General features: G+C 39.3%; 2 protein-coding genes across 2 annotated transcripts; one reads left to right on the top strand and one right to left on the bottom strand.

The window, feature by feature from the left end:
- Positions 1-309: 309 nt before the first annotated feature.
- Positions 310-4,671, bottom strand: cryz (crystallin, zeta (quinone reductase)). The gene is made up of 8 exons (XM_007565096.2): positions 4,439-4,671; positions 3,358-3,510; positions 2,888-3,051; positions 1,967-2,018; positions 1,459-1,608; positions 871-972; positions 655-750; positions 310-578 (listed from the first exon to the last, which is right to left on the bottom strand). Exons 1-8 carry the CDS (start codon positions 4,544-4,546, stop codon positions 417-419), a joined length of 987 nt encoding a protein of 328 aa, XP_007565158.1. The 5' UTR covers positions 4,547-4,671; the 3' UTR covers positions 310-416.
- Positions 4,672-5,440: 769 nt separating this feature from the next.
- Positions 5,441-13,003, top strand: dars2 (aspartyl-tRNA synthetase 2, mitochondrial). The gene is made up of 17 exons (XM_007565095.2): positions 5,441-6,027; positions 6,150-6,249; positions 6,858-6,924; positions 7,059-7,160; positions 7,649-7,744; positions 7,833-7,956; positions 8,067-8,113; positions 8,733-8,839; positions 9,184-9,253; positions 9,519-9,698; positions 9,914-10,021; positions 10,214-10,276; positions 10,478-10,630; positions 10,708-10,926; positions 11,022-11,132; positions 11,216-11,291; positions 12,078-13,003. The coding sequence occupies exons 1-17, from the start codon at positions 5,862-5,864 to the stop codon at positions 12,257-12,259; spliced, it is 1,971 nt and encodes a 656-aa protein (XP_007565157.1). The 5' UTR covers positions 5,441-5,861; the 3' UTR covers positions 12,260-13,003.
- Positions 13,004-13,533: the final 530 nt, after the last annotated feature.

The raw sequence follows: 13,533 nt of genomic DNA, 5'->3' as shown, positions 1-13,533 counted from the left end.
AATTCGTTATTTACAGCTTTTACAACTGCTTCCAACAGAGATAAAATAGTTTGCATAATAAAAGTATCAATCAAATGTAATTTAAGTTAAAAAATAAAAGGGCAGTGTCTTGTTGTAAGTGTTCAAACCTCTTGATTTTTTTCAACGTTTTGGCAGGTTGCAATCACAAACAGTCACATTCAGTAAAGTAGAATATGAATTTTGATGAGGCTTTTTTTGTCTCATTAAAATAACCTTTTTATAAAATAACAATTAAGCCAGTGTTAAACCCTAAGCCAGTGTTAAACCCACATTTCAGTTTTAAAACTGTTTTTTTTTTTTTCAGATGTAGTTGTATTGTCACTAGTTGCGTGTGGATATAATCCTAATTAACTAAATAAAATTCAATATCGACGCCTTACTCAATGTCCAACACATTACATAGTCAGGACAATTTTCCCAGAAGCCCCGGGACTCTCGATGATGTCATGGTGAGCCTGGGCGGCCTTCTCCAGCGGGTACTGGGGGCCGACAACCGGCCGCAGCCAGCCAGCCTCCATCCCCGCAAACAGCAGCGCTGCACACTCCCTCTTCTCCTCCTGACGGCAGACAGAGGAGTCATTACCGATCTGAGCACACAGATGCAGCCATAGAAGTTAGGACGTTGCTGTGTACCGGTGTGGAGGAGAAAAGGGACACTCCTATGATGCTGCTCTCTTTGGCCATGGTGTCTCTGGGGTTGACCTCTATAGAGCCTCTTGAACCGACAACCTGCAGGAGAGAGAAAGAGCAGAACCACTCTCACACACAAAGTAAAGCTGGACATATTTAGAGCAGTCGGAGAATGATTTTGTTTTGAACACCGATGAAGAAGACCGACGTCGTACAGACCGTGACTCGTCCTCCGTGCGCCAGCAGCTGGAGGTCTTTGCCGAGGTTGACGTTGGAGAGCATCTCCACTATCACATCCACGCCTCGACCGTCTGTGGCCTCCTGGAGCACACAAAACACCCAACCCAGTGTTTCTGTGACACTCGCAGTGCAGTACTTAGGTGTTTCAGATCATCAAACTAATTGTTATATCTGGCAAAAACAACTTGAGGAAATAAAGGTTTTCTAGTGATTATTTCATTTGTTAAGAGAAAAAAAACCCCAACTTGACTCTATATGAAAATATCATTTTTATTTTCATTAAATCGTGAATTAACTTTGATTTAACACTTTTGTTTTGATTAATTTTGTTGGCCCACTTACCGCCTGACCTGTAAAAATGACAATATCACTTAACATTAAGTAAATGATAAATAAAACAATGTAAGAACATGAAGGACCATTATCCACAAATGCAAAATATGGAATAGAGAACGCTTTTCTGAAACTACAATGTTTAATGATCTGAAAAATTGAAGCGAGGACAAAACGAGCAAAACCAGAAGAAACCGGGAAATAGTTCCCATTGGCGTTCCTTCGTGTCGGTACCATGATTCTGTCTGTGTATCCCTCCTCTCGGTGATTAAAAGCACAGTGCGCTCCTTTGCCGAGGGCCAACTTCATCCCTTCTGGTGTCCCCGCAGTCCCCAGCACCCTGAGGCCCAGAGCGCGGGACAGCTGGCACGCTGCCACACCCACCTGTTGGATGCGTTAGGAACATTTTTATAGCGTCAGATTACAACCTGCATGGCAACAGTAAAAACACAAACACGTTCATTTCCGTGCTCATGCTTCGTGATGTGCTGACCTAAAGCTAAAAGTGGGAACAGACAGCTAAAGTCAGCAGATTATAGGCACAAAAAGCTAAAGATACGTTCTGCTTTGCTTCTTTTTAATTGATCGCAAAAGTAAAAAAAAACAACATAACGAAGACTTTCTTTTTCTTGAAAACTTGCTTGAATTTTCTTGTCCTCTGTAACAGAACCAAACAGCCCTCACTGACAGCCACAGCTCACAGTTTCATTCACACAGAAAGAAAACCTGGAGCTGCTCTCACCCCTCCGCTGGCTCCATGGATGAGGACCGTCTCTCCAGCTTTGGCGTGAGCTCTGCAGTTACACAACAAAACACCGAAACACTAAAGCTAACCTTCTCATTAAGTCAACATATTGTGCTGCAAAATGTTCCCAAGGTTGGACGAAACTACAAAATGCAATTTTATTTTTTATGCAACTCTTACTACTGAATTAACTTCCAAGATATTAGTTTTTATTGGCATGGCTAACTAATTTTAACTCAGTTTTTTTTTTGTTTTTTTTTGGGTTGTTGTATTAAATCAATTTGGGAACAGGCAGGATGTATGTGTGACTGAACTGTAGTTTATCTAGTGTGTATTGGTACTATTATATCAGTAAACTGTATTGAAATGGTGCAGATGTGGAACATTTCTGCAGGTGGATGTTTCAGAATAATGCTGTACAGCTGCTGTCCACCAGAGGGCAGTGCTACTCCATGTGCAGAAACAGCTGTACAAGCCGAACTCAGTTTTTCTGGCTTCCTTTTTAGATGGCTGCAGCTCGAAATCTCGCTTTCTCCTTTTTTTTAAGTTATGATCTGAATTATTCTTTTTTGCAACATTATGAAAAGAACAAATGGTTCTGCAAAAATATTTCCACAGAACATAGTCAAATGCACCCAAAGAGTTTTGAGAAGATGTGAAAACATGCCAACAAACTCTTTAGTCATCAGTGACTTAGAAAGCTGAAGAATTATAAGTTAATTTTTTTTTCATTTCTTTGTGTCCGTGGCAGAATACATGGATTATTAAAGTATTAAACATGCTTTTGTAATCCATGTTTTGGACAGTTTTCTGGAGGGTCTTTCCCAGTTTTTTTCCCCAGTATGATGGTTTGTAATTGTAACATGTGCGAACCTTTGGTTTAAACTCTGAGTAATTCCTCTCCTGTGAAGGTCTTACTTGTGAACCAGGGCTCTGTAGGCTGTGAAGTAAGGAATGCCAATGGCTGCTCCCTGTGTGAAGTCCAGCGCATCAGGCAGCTTGTGGACACAGTCGTCCGCTGCTACAGCGTACTCCGCATAACCTCCGGACTGAGTGGCGGTGGTGAAGACACGATCCCCTGCCTGGAAAACACAAACAATCGCTTGATGTGTGGACCATCTCTGGGGCCGATTTGGTAAAGGTCTAAGAAACAGTGAAGAAACAGGACATTTTAAAGGGTGTAAAATTATCTATTAATGGGTAGAGTGCTAACTTTTTTTTTTTCTATCTAGAAAACGAATCATTGTTGACACATTTAATGTAAACCAAGGCTAACGCTGTTGTAAATATTTTTTCCAGAGAAAATGTGAGGGTTTCTAGTACAGAATAGACTATATAGTGGGATATCCTACACTTTCCATGACTTTAATTGTGTGTTTTACTGTGACCTTTAGTGCAGTGACTCCCTCTCCGACAGCATCCACCACTCCGGCTACGTCTGAACCTGGTGTGTACGGCAGAGTGGGCTTCCGGGCGTAAGATCCGGATCGGATGTACGTTTCCACGGGGTTCACTCCACAGGCACGGACACGGATCAGTACCTGCGTCACAAAGATCCTCAATCAGTTGTAATTAACACAAGTTGTTTTTATTTCTCGCCCCAATCTATTATACACATTTTTCTACATTAAAGTCTACATTTTCTACATTTGACTACATTAAAGTCTAAATGTTTTTAAAATGATTTGCATTCAACCAAGAAGTTTTCATCTGATAGAAAATGAGATGGGCATCTATCAAAAGAAAAAACAATTGCAAATTGATTGGGAAAACAAACAAACATCTAATTACAAATGATTTGAACAAATGACAAAAATGATTTATACCTTCCCTAATAATCAATGGAAAAATCTTTATTGGCATTACATCGGTGAAGCCCTCCTTGTAATTACTGACCAGCTTTTAGCATCTTTCCACTGATGATTTATGCTTTGTGATGAGCTCTGAATATCTGATGGAGAAGGGTCTCCTTGCCATGACCCTAATCTTTAGCTCCTTCACAAATTCAGATTAACAATAAAAGACTATAAATTTTAATCTGCCAGGGTTATGAATGAATATGGACTTAATTGTATGATTTTACAAAGATTAGGATAATAAATTATGATTTGAACAAAGTCATGATGGAAAATTTTGGTTATATTATCCAAACTATTGCCAAGAAAATCTAAATAAGGATTGTGAAATATAGTGTGACTGCCTGATTTTAAAATGTTGGCATCATCCCACTTTTCTTTGGAATATAAACAAGTGGATGACGACAATAACAACAACAAAAATATGGTGAGTTTAGACCTGCGTTTGCACAAAAAGTGAAACAAAACAAAGAGCCATGTCAGGCATCATAATGTATGAAACCTCTTTGCAGCTCCTCCGCTGTTGTTATGGTTATGGCCAGACTTCCGGCCACCTGTCCGCCAGAGTGGACTGTGACCCGCAGAACTGCGCCTGGAGAGCGGGACGTCTCACCTGTCTGTGTCCCGGCTGAGGGACAGGAACGTCGGAGCACAGCCTGAGGACAGACGGAGCTCCAAACTCACTGACTCTGATGGCTCTCATCATCCTGCTGCCTGACATGTCAGCTCACCTACAGCTTCGTCTGCAAACAGGACCAGGTGACAGAGAAGTTCAGCCCTGCTTTCACTGACTGAACATAAATAGAAGAACGGTGGCAGCTCCCTCTTCTTCTTCGACAAATGTTTCGGATTTGGCACGTCAGCGCCCTCATCGGTACACTTAATTAACTGACCTAAGTGCTTTTTTTGTTTGGTTTTTGCTGTGCCGTACGTAGTTCCGCTTTTTATTTTATTTTATTTTTTTTTTTTTTTTTAACTTTCTGACATTTTTTAAAATATACCACTCGAAACTAAGTACATGTAATCCTGCTTACTGGTATCAAGATTTTTCCTAGATTGTATTTTATATTCTAACAATGTTTTTTCTAATATAGAAAAATAAGGATTTTCATCCAACTCTGTCACAATTCCAGTTGTTCTAAAATAATGTTCTGACTGTAGATATGAAGATGCTTATAGGCTTGTACTCACTTATGGTAAATTCCTGAAAAAGGAAGATCAACTTTCAGTTTTGGGTGGCATGTTTTCCTGTCTTTTCCGTTTTCAACAGTGGCCAGGTGTCATATTATATATGTACCCCTGTGGAATTGCTTATAAAAGTGTCAAACCTCTTGAATCAAGTTTAAAAAAAATAAAATAAAAAAAAAAGTATCTAACCGTTTGAAAAAAAATTATTGATAGGCTTGTGTTGAGGTGCTAATAAATACAACTGTTTCTCCTTTGAGGTTTTTTTCACATTAGTGTGTGCAAACATCGTTATAAAAATAAACTAATAAATAAATTACACGAAAGTGTTCTGTTTTCTTTCTTTGATCACTTTTACTTCCATCTTTGTGTTTGTCGTAGTAATTATGTATACGTTTTTATCATTCCGAAGTCTTTTTTTTTCTTTTAAAGAGTGAAATATTTAGTTTAGTACGCGCTTCAATCGATTATTTCGTCGATTGAATAGTTCGGTCTTTACGTCGTGACGTTACTTCCGTTTACTTAGCTTGATTCTTACATGAATGGAACTACTTTCAAGTGCCGACTGGGAGTCAGATAAACCCATCCACATGAGTTGAGAGTGGTGAAACCCGCCCAGAAAGAGAGGAGGGAAACGCGGAACCAGGGGCAGGAGAGAAAAGTGACCGCGGCAGCGAAGAGTTTCCTCATGTGAAGCGTTTATTAACATGATATTACAATGTCTGCAAACGGGTTTCCCCATGTAAGAGAAGCCATTTGTAGCCAGGCAGACACTCCGGCGGGACTCCGGTGATCCCCATAGTTTGAGACAGGTGACTGTATGGTTTGGCTCGTCCGTGGGTTTGTCAGAAATGGCAACAAAATGCAGGTTTTTGCTTCAGAGGGTCCTTACAGGACTCAGAGCTCGTGCTGTGTGGCATCACCAAGCGTCAGGTAGAGGACACCTGGCGTGTAGGACACCAGTCAGACAGCTGAGCAGCTCCAACAGACTCCACACGCCTCCGTCTGCCACCACAGGTACTTCTTAACACATGGCACTCAATTTCTCCGTTTGTTTATAAGTTTAGAATCGGGAAGTGTTGGCCGTGTTAATTCCTGAAACTTTTTTTTTTTTTTTTTGACTGTCGTCGTGTCGCCAGGTCCCAGCAGCCTGTCGTTCAGGACTCACACTTGTGGAGAGCTGAGGTCACATCATGTAGGAGAGAAGGTCACGCTGTGTGGATGGGTCCAATATCTCAGGTTCTCTATTATTAGCTCTTCATTATTTGAGATGTAGTGTACTTTTGGCATTTTTTTTCTTACTGTTTAACCTTTTCAGCCTTAACATTAGTTCATTTTTTGTGATCTTTACTCCAGAACAAAGTGGTGCATTATTGTGAAGTGAAAGTATAACGAAAGCTCTAAATTTGTCTTTAGAAATAAAAGATTTAAAAAGGGGCACACATTTTTGTTCATTTTTCAAAGTCATTGGTGGTAAAATATTGATCAGATTTGGGATGTAGGGCAGGACGTTAAGCTGTAGTGTTACCAGTGCATGTATAATAATCAGTAATTTAACAAAAATAAAAATCTAATTTATTTGTTTTTCTTTTTCAGATTCTGATGTGTTCTTTGCTTTTTTTTTTGGTTGCTTTTATTTCCACTTCATCTTTACCTGAACAGAGTAAAATATGATCAGAAATAGACCAAATACTTGAATATGTCTATCTAAACCAAAATTAGAAACCATTATTAAACTGGTAAAGTGACAATAAATAATGTTCTTCTATTCTAACACAATTATTTTAGACAATTTCACTGATGAAATGTTTGAAATAAATGTAATAATTTCTTTCTGCTTACCACAGACAAGATCTGTTTATCATCCTGCGAGATTTCAGCGGTTTGACTCAAGTTCTAATCCCCCCGGAAGATGTAGGATATTAAATTCATCTTTAAAAAGTTGCTGATGTCACTGAAAAAATAAATAATACAGAAAATGTATGAATTAATTGAAAAATTATTAGAAGCCCCTAAATGTAAGTTTTTTTTTTTTTTTCCCATTTTAGTCTGTCATCAGCATGAAAGCAGCGCTGTGTGATCTCTCTGTGGAGTCAGTTGTCAAGGTTACAGGAACAGTCAGAAGAAGACCAGACGGGCAGGAGAACAAGGTTTGAGCGCTTTATCAGGTTATATTGTTTGTTAAATACATTTTTTTTTTGCGATATTTTTATAGGGAAATTGAATGCTCTTAAAAAAAATAATGTTTCTGAACACAAAAATACATTATATCGCTTTTTATTTAATATATTTTTTGTTAAGTGTTGATTGGGAGGAAGATAATATTGAAGTGCTTTAATGATATCACCTTTGGCTGTCAACAGTCGCTGCTGTTTTACTGTGATTTCCAGATAAACATTAAAAACAGATCGATTAAATGTATCAAATGGCTGCAGGAGTGTTTGCACTAAGAGTGAGTTTAACCAGACCTGCGTCATAAACACAAATTCCTAAGCAGAAAAAGTTTAGGAGATCAGCGCTCATTAGCAGCACAGTTAGATAATGAAATGTTTTTTAAGATATGTCCTGCAAACCTGCATCGAAGCAGCCATTTTTCTCCAGACGGGCCTGACCTCTCATCTCGTTGCGTTTACGCCAGGCGATGCCAACGGGAGACGTAGAGGTGCTGGCGGAAAATGTGGAAGTCTTCAACACGTGCCGGAAGCTGCCTTTCGAGATAAAGGACTTTGTCAAAGTAAGCGTCTCGTTCAGCTAACGAGTAAGCTTTCATTCGTGTATTTGAGTGACTTCTAAAAATGCGTCGTGTCTGCCGGGTGGTGCAGAAGTCCGAGTCGCTGCGGATGCAGTATCGCTACCTGGACCTGAGGTCGTCGCAGATGCAGAAGAATCTCAGACTGAGATCTCAGCTGGTGATGAAGATGAGGGAGTATCTCTGTAATGTGCATGGTACGGACTGTGAAGTTCACGTGTTTCTGTTTAGTTATTCTCTTTCAAATTTGACTTCAATTCTGTGTAGTTTTATTGTTTTGTTTTTTTCCTCTCCTTTTTTTTTGTAGGTTTTGTGGATGTTGAAACACCTACTTTATTCAAAAGGACACCTGGGGTAAGAAGGTCCTCAGCTATTTTAATCATACAAGAACAACTTCTAAAAGAACTCCTTTCTCATTTGTATATCTTTACAGCACCCCTTCAATTTTCACATTCCTATTGGATATAGGACTGGACTTTGACTGGGCCATTCTAGGACACAATTATGCTTCGGATTGACCAGTACTTAGTTTCAGGCATCTTCCTTTTAGCTCTCATCAGATTCTCTATCCCTGTTGAAGGAAATCATCTCCACTCTGATGCTCCCACCATCTTATTTCAGCTTTGGGGGTTCAGTTTTAGTTGTCAGCTAAACGTTTCATTTTGGAACTTGCAATTGGAAGTATGAGAGTAGAGACAGGTTAATACAAATGCACACTATGCTTTCGTTTAGTGAATTACAACACTTTGTGAAGGAGTAGCTCATAAAATCCCTCAAAATACACTGACATTTTTGTTGCCGTCACCTGGCGAGATGTTATAAAAGTTCAGCTGGAATGCATATTTTTCTTTCAAACAAATCATTTAGAAAAGCTTGAAATGTTATTGGGGTAAAAGTACGTGTCGCTTTTTGAAACAAACGTCTAAATGTGTCTTATACGTTACTGAGAATCTCGTCTTTTTTTTTCTTTCAGGGCGCCAAAGAGTTCGTCGTCCCCTCCAGGGAGCCGGGCCTGTTTTACTCTCTGCCTCAGAGTCCGCAGCAGTTTAAGCAGCTGCTGATGGTGGCTGGAGTGGACCGGTGAGTGACCAGCTTGATTTAAATCTCATCAGCATGTGGCTTATTTATGCATTTAAATTAGCAGTTGTTGCTTTGCTAGATAAGAGAAAAATTCTCACTGAAAGTTGCCCAACAATAGGAAATTGTTGAGTTACTTTATTTCATGAAAAGCTTTGTTATTTGTTGTGCATTTGTAATTTGGCCGCAGTCAGCTTGCTTGTGCTTTACTTCAAATATCTTTCGTATTTGCTAAATCTCATAAAAATACGGAATGGGGAAGACGGGTAAAGTCAAAATCCCACCTTGCTTGAATTGCTTCCTGATTCATAAATTCAAAACGTCGTCTCTTTGTCTGGCGTCATCAGGTACTTCCAGGTGGCTCGATGTTACAGAGACGAAGGCTCCAAACCGGACCGGCAGCCAGAGTTCACTCAGGTGGGACGCAGCAGTGGGATGCTCGGCCTGTTCCGTGAAGGTGTCAGGTGTTTGCTTGTTGTAACGCCTCGCACAAACGTATTGTCTTCCTCTCACTTCTCTACATTACTGAATTAGTGTGTCACATACAGTCGTAGGGAAATAAACCCAAAGATTTGTTGTTTGAATTTGAATGTGACAAGACGTGAAAAATTTCAGCATTTTGCCAGGAGCCGTAGCTGACAGGAGCTGCTAACCTATCAGATCTTCTCGCTGACCGCTCCAGGTGGACATAGAGATGTCTTTTGTGGACCAGGCCGGCATTTTGTCGCTGGTGGAGGGTTTGCTGCAGTATTCCTGGCCAGCAGAGAAAGGTTCTCTAACAGTCCCTTTCCAGACGATGACGTATGATGAAGCGATGAGAGGCTACGGCGTGGACAAACCGGACACTAGATTTGGCATGAAGGTGGGTGAGTTCTTGTGGCTTAGATGAACCGAACCTTAGCATGGATTACCAATGGATTGCATATGTACAGAATTTCGGATTCATCAAGAATCTGGGGCGCAGGTGACTTAATCAAGCCTAAATTGTGTTTAACCAGACAAAAGATTGAGGTCATTAAGAAAGTGTTTATATTATTCTCACGTACTTTTTTTTTCTCTGTCTTCTTGTTTTCCCAGCTGACAGACATCAGTGACGTTTTCTCCTCCACTCAGATTGAATTCCTCAGATCAGCTCTCAGCCAATCAGAAGGCTCGGTTCAGGCCATACGCGTCCCCAGTGGAGCTGTATGAATATTTATATTATTTATACTGTTGTAAAACGCTCTTCTGTGCTACACAGCTCAGGATTTAGTTCAATAAAGAAAATGTATTTAATTCAAATAAGACTTGCTTCATTATAATATTAATGTGTGTATGCTGATATGTAATTTGTGCCGTTTTTGCTTTTATTTGTGGTTGTTCTGTGTCTGCTGAAAGAAACTTTTCACTGGGAAAGATTTAGAGGAATTGAAGCAAACAGCCAAGAGTCAGTTTGGACAGGTAGGCTCATGTTTCCTTTTGTTTTTAGCTTTTCAATGATTAGATTTCAGTTGTTACTAAATCCTAGATAGTCTTTGAGATCCCAAAACATTTTTTCAAATCTGCATTTCCCTCATCTAAAGTCAATAATTGCAACAAAACAATCCACAAAGGATTATTAGGCCTCTTTTTTTCCTAAATAGTTTTTTTTTTCCTGTAAAGGAGCTGAGTCTGGTGTTGGTCAGAGAAGACGGCTCGTTAAAGTCTCCCCTGAAGAAGCTGATGCCCGTCTCCGTCACAGAGGATCTGCTGAGGAAGACTGAAGCCGGACCAGGAGACCTGCTGCTGCTGGCAGCCGGCTCTCTCCACGCTGTGGTAAGGTCCTGGCTCTAAGACAAACGGAACAACTGAAAATGCCTTTTTTTTTCAACTTCCTTTCGCCCTGCTGTCAGCGCCCGATGCTCGGCAGCCTTCGCCTAAAGGCAGCCCAGCTCCTAGAGGCTCACGGCCTTTCGGTCCGCGATCCGGATTCCTTCAACTTCCTGTGGGTTGTGGACTTCCCTCTTTTCTTACCGAAAGAAGATAAACCCGAGGAGTTGGAGTCCGCTCATCATCCTTTCACTGCTCCTCAACCGGAGGACAGAGAGTTGCTCTTCACAGAGCCACACAAGGTGTTTATATCTTCTTTTTTTTTTAAATAGTTGCCCTTGTGGAAAATAATATATAGCCCAGGCCATATTCAGTGTGGTGTCTTGGTGCTTCGTAGGTGCGAGGGCAGCATTATGACCTGGTACTGAACGGCAGTGAGATTGGAGGAGGTTCCATCCGGATCCATAAAGCCTCAGAGCAGCTTCATGTCTTAAAGAACATTCTGAAGGTTAGCGTTCCTTACTTAACAAAGAGAGAAATGAATATTGGCTCATATGTGTTATAATTAATTTTGTATTTTTCCTTTGGCAGGAGGATCCCGGTCTCCTCTCCCATCTGCTGGAGGCTCTAGACTCTGGAGCGCCACCTCATGGAGGCATCGCTCTGGGTAACTCTGCTCCTGCCTGGAGATTAACATTAGAGCCACGAGAGGGCGAAATTTGACCTCAAGTCAAAAGAACCTTAGCTATGATAGACATCGGATTGGTTCAACTGGTTTAACACACTAGAAGCAGGACAAGAGTTGAGCAGCACAAACAGTGAAATCAGTAAAAAGAAATTATGGGAAAAGCTGAATTTTACATTAAAATTAGACAATTTAGCCCATGTGATCTAGATATTAATCAAAAAATTAAATTAATTAAAATGACTCTAAAGGACAGAAAAAATACTTTTTTTTTCTTGTCAAAATTTAATATCAGAATATTTTGAGTAATTACATGTCTTAGTTGGTCATAACATAATCTAAACGTAACATATCTGTATTCAAATTTTCAACATAGCAATTCCCAAAGGTTAATAAACCATTTGGTCGTACGGCTTGCTAAATTGTGTCTCTCTGGTAAAAATAACCGTCTTTAGCCGTTTATATGGTCATGACTGATATGTTACGGATAGGGAGTCATTTTAGGAAAATTCATGAAATATGAAATCAGGAGGACTTGAGGTAAAAGAAATTACACAGAGTTAAAGAATGTTTGCAAAGTCCAAATTCAGGTGTTTTTATTGAATCAGTTGCTAAGTTTTTTTTTTTTTTTTTAAGAAACAGTTTAAATTCAGAAAGTGATTTTTTTTTTAACCAAAGCATTTTTTTAGTATATTTTTACAGGCAGAGTTTTTTCTTTTTTAGCTAACTTGCAGCTGGTTTGCTGACTCCTTTATCATGCCCCCATAGGTTTGGATCGCCTGGTCTCTATTTTGGTCGGAGCTTCCAGCATTCGTGATGTCATCGCCTTCCCTAAGTCATTCCGGGGTCATGACCTCATGAGCCACGCCCCTGATTCCGTGTCAGAGGAGGAGCTGAAGCCGTACCACATTTCTGTCAAATGGCCAACAGAGGGAGGAGGAGGGAAGTGAGACGTTGAAAAAGACAAATCAACGTCTGAGGAGATGTTTTCCTACATTATTTCTGATCTGCACATCAGAAATAAAAGCGTTGATGAGGACACAGAGAGAGACATGTAGACTGAACAATGTTCTTTTGGTCCGCAGGGACATTAAAGATAAGTGAATTTAAGAGAGAAATGATGCGTTGGCTGTATCTGACCACTGACGGTTAAAAAAATATCATGCCAAAAGGACAGAGTGTAAAGTTGAAACTAAACTATGAACTATCAACTATGAACACTTCAATAGTATCAATACTTATGGGGACAAACTTATTAGGTGTTTCCCACTATTACTGAGTCTGTTTTGTTTCATAAAATGAAATTTATCGACAAAGTTACTGTTTCAGGACATTTCCTTTAAAACTCTGTGTCTTGTCTGTGTCAGTTTGAGTGACCTGTTTGCCACCTTGTGGATAAGAGTAAAGCTCTTTTGGTAAGAAAGTCTTAAAATAGAAAATTGCATTCAAAATGCCTAATTGGGACAGTGAAAGGTTGTTTTTTGTTTTGTTTTGTTTTTTTAAGTACAAGAGACTCTTGGGATCAAAGGGTTAAAGATACATGAGTAATTCCAGTACAAAAAACTTTTTAAGAGTAAAGTTCCTACTAGCTTCTTATCCTCTCATTAACCTTACAGTGTGAGCAGTCTGTCACTCTGCTCTGCAACAATATAAGCCTACTTGCATATATCATATAATCACAACCTGACTTTATTAAAAAAAAAAAAAGAAAAAGAAAATTGGAGTGTACAAATATTTAGGGCATATAAGAATATAACATTGGACGTTTATGCTTTTATTGCTTTTACAAACCAATCATGATCAACTCTTTTTTTTTTGACAAAATACATTTCCAAAAAGTCTTTAACATCAAATCTGAAACAGATTTTTTTTTCTTATTTTTTTACAAAATAATGACAACTAAGTCCAAAATGTTTAACTTCTTCCATTTCTTGACAATGGATTAACTGAACTGCTGGGGATGTTAATTCCCTTGGAGATTTTTTTTTTTTTTTTTGCAACCCTCTCCTGATTTATACTTTTCATAATCTTTTTCTCTATTGCTTGGAGTGCAATCATGCTGTAATGGTAGCCAAGAATACTGATTTCCCCTTACTGCAGACACAGTGTCTTCACTCAGGTTATCTCCTTTTCACTCATTGTAAGATTGCTAGTACCAGTTAGCTGGACCTCCGTATATTTTTAATATATTTAATATTATTAAATTTATATTACATTTGTCTTT

Source organism: Poecilia formosa, unplaced genomic scaffold (genome assembly GCF_000485575.1).
Source record: "Poecilia formosa unplaced genomic scaffold, Poecilia_formosa-5.1.2 Scaffold172, whole genome shotgun sequence".
In the NCBI taxonomy this organism is placed as follows: domain Eukaryota; kingdom Metazoa; phylum Chordata; class Actinopteri; order Cyprinodontiformes; family Poeciliidae; genus Poecilia; species Poecilia formosa.
Note: the sequence above shows the minus strand (reverse complement) of the source record. Positions and strands in the feature narration are given on the sequence as shown.

Excerpts from the sequence above, each read along its gene's own strand:
- cryz (XM_007565096.2), bottom strand. The coding sequence starts at position 4,546 with ATGTCAGGCAGCAGGATGATGAGAGCCATCAGAGTCAGTGAGTTTGGA. Across the intron at positions 2,019-2,887 it reads TACAGAGCCCTGGTTCACAA|AGCTCACGCCAAAGCTGGAG; the intron begins GTAAGACCTTCA and ends GTGTAACTGCAG. Across the intron at positions 973-1,458 it reads GATACACAGACAGAATCATG|GAGGCCACAGACGGTCGAGG; the intron begins GTACCGACACGA and ends TGTGTGCTCCAG.
- dars2 (XM_007565095.2), top strand. The coding sequence starts at position 5,862 with ATGGCAACAAAATGCAGGTTTTTGCTTCAGAGGGTCCTTACAGGACTC. Across the intron at positions 6,028-6,149 it reads GCCTCCGTCTGCCACCACAG|GTCCCAGCAGCCTGTCGTTC; the intron begins GTACTTCTTAAC and ends TCGTGTCGCCAG. Across the intron at positions 11,133-11,215 it reads TCTTAAAGAACATTCTGAAG|GAGGATCCCGGTCTCCTCTC; the intron begins GTTAGCGTTCCT and ends TTCCTTTGGCAG.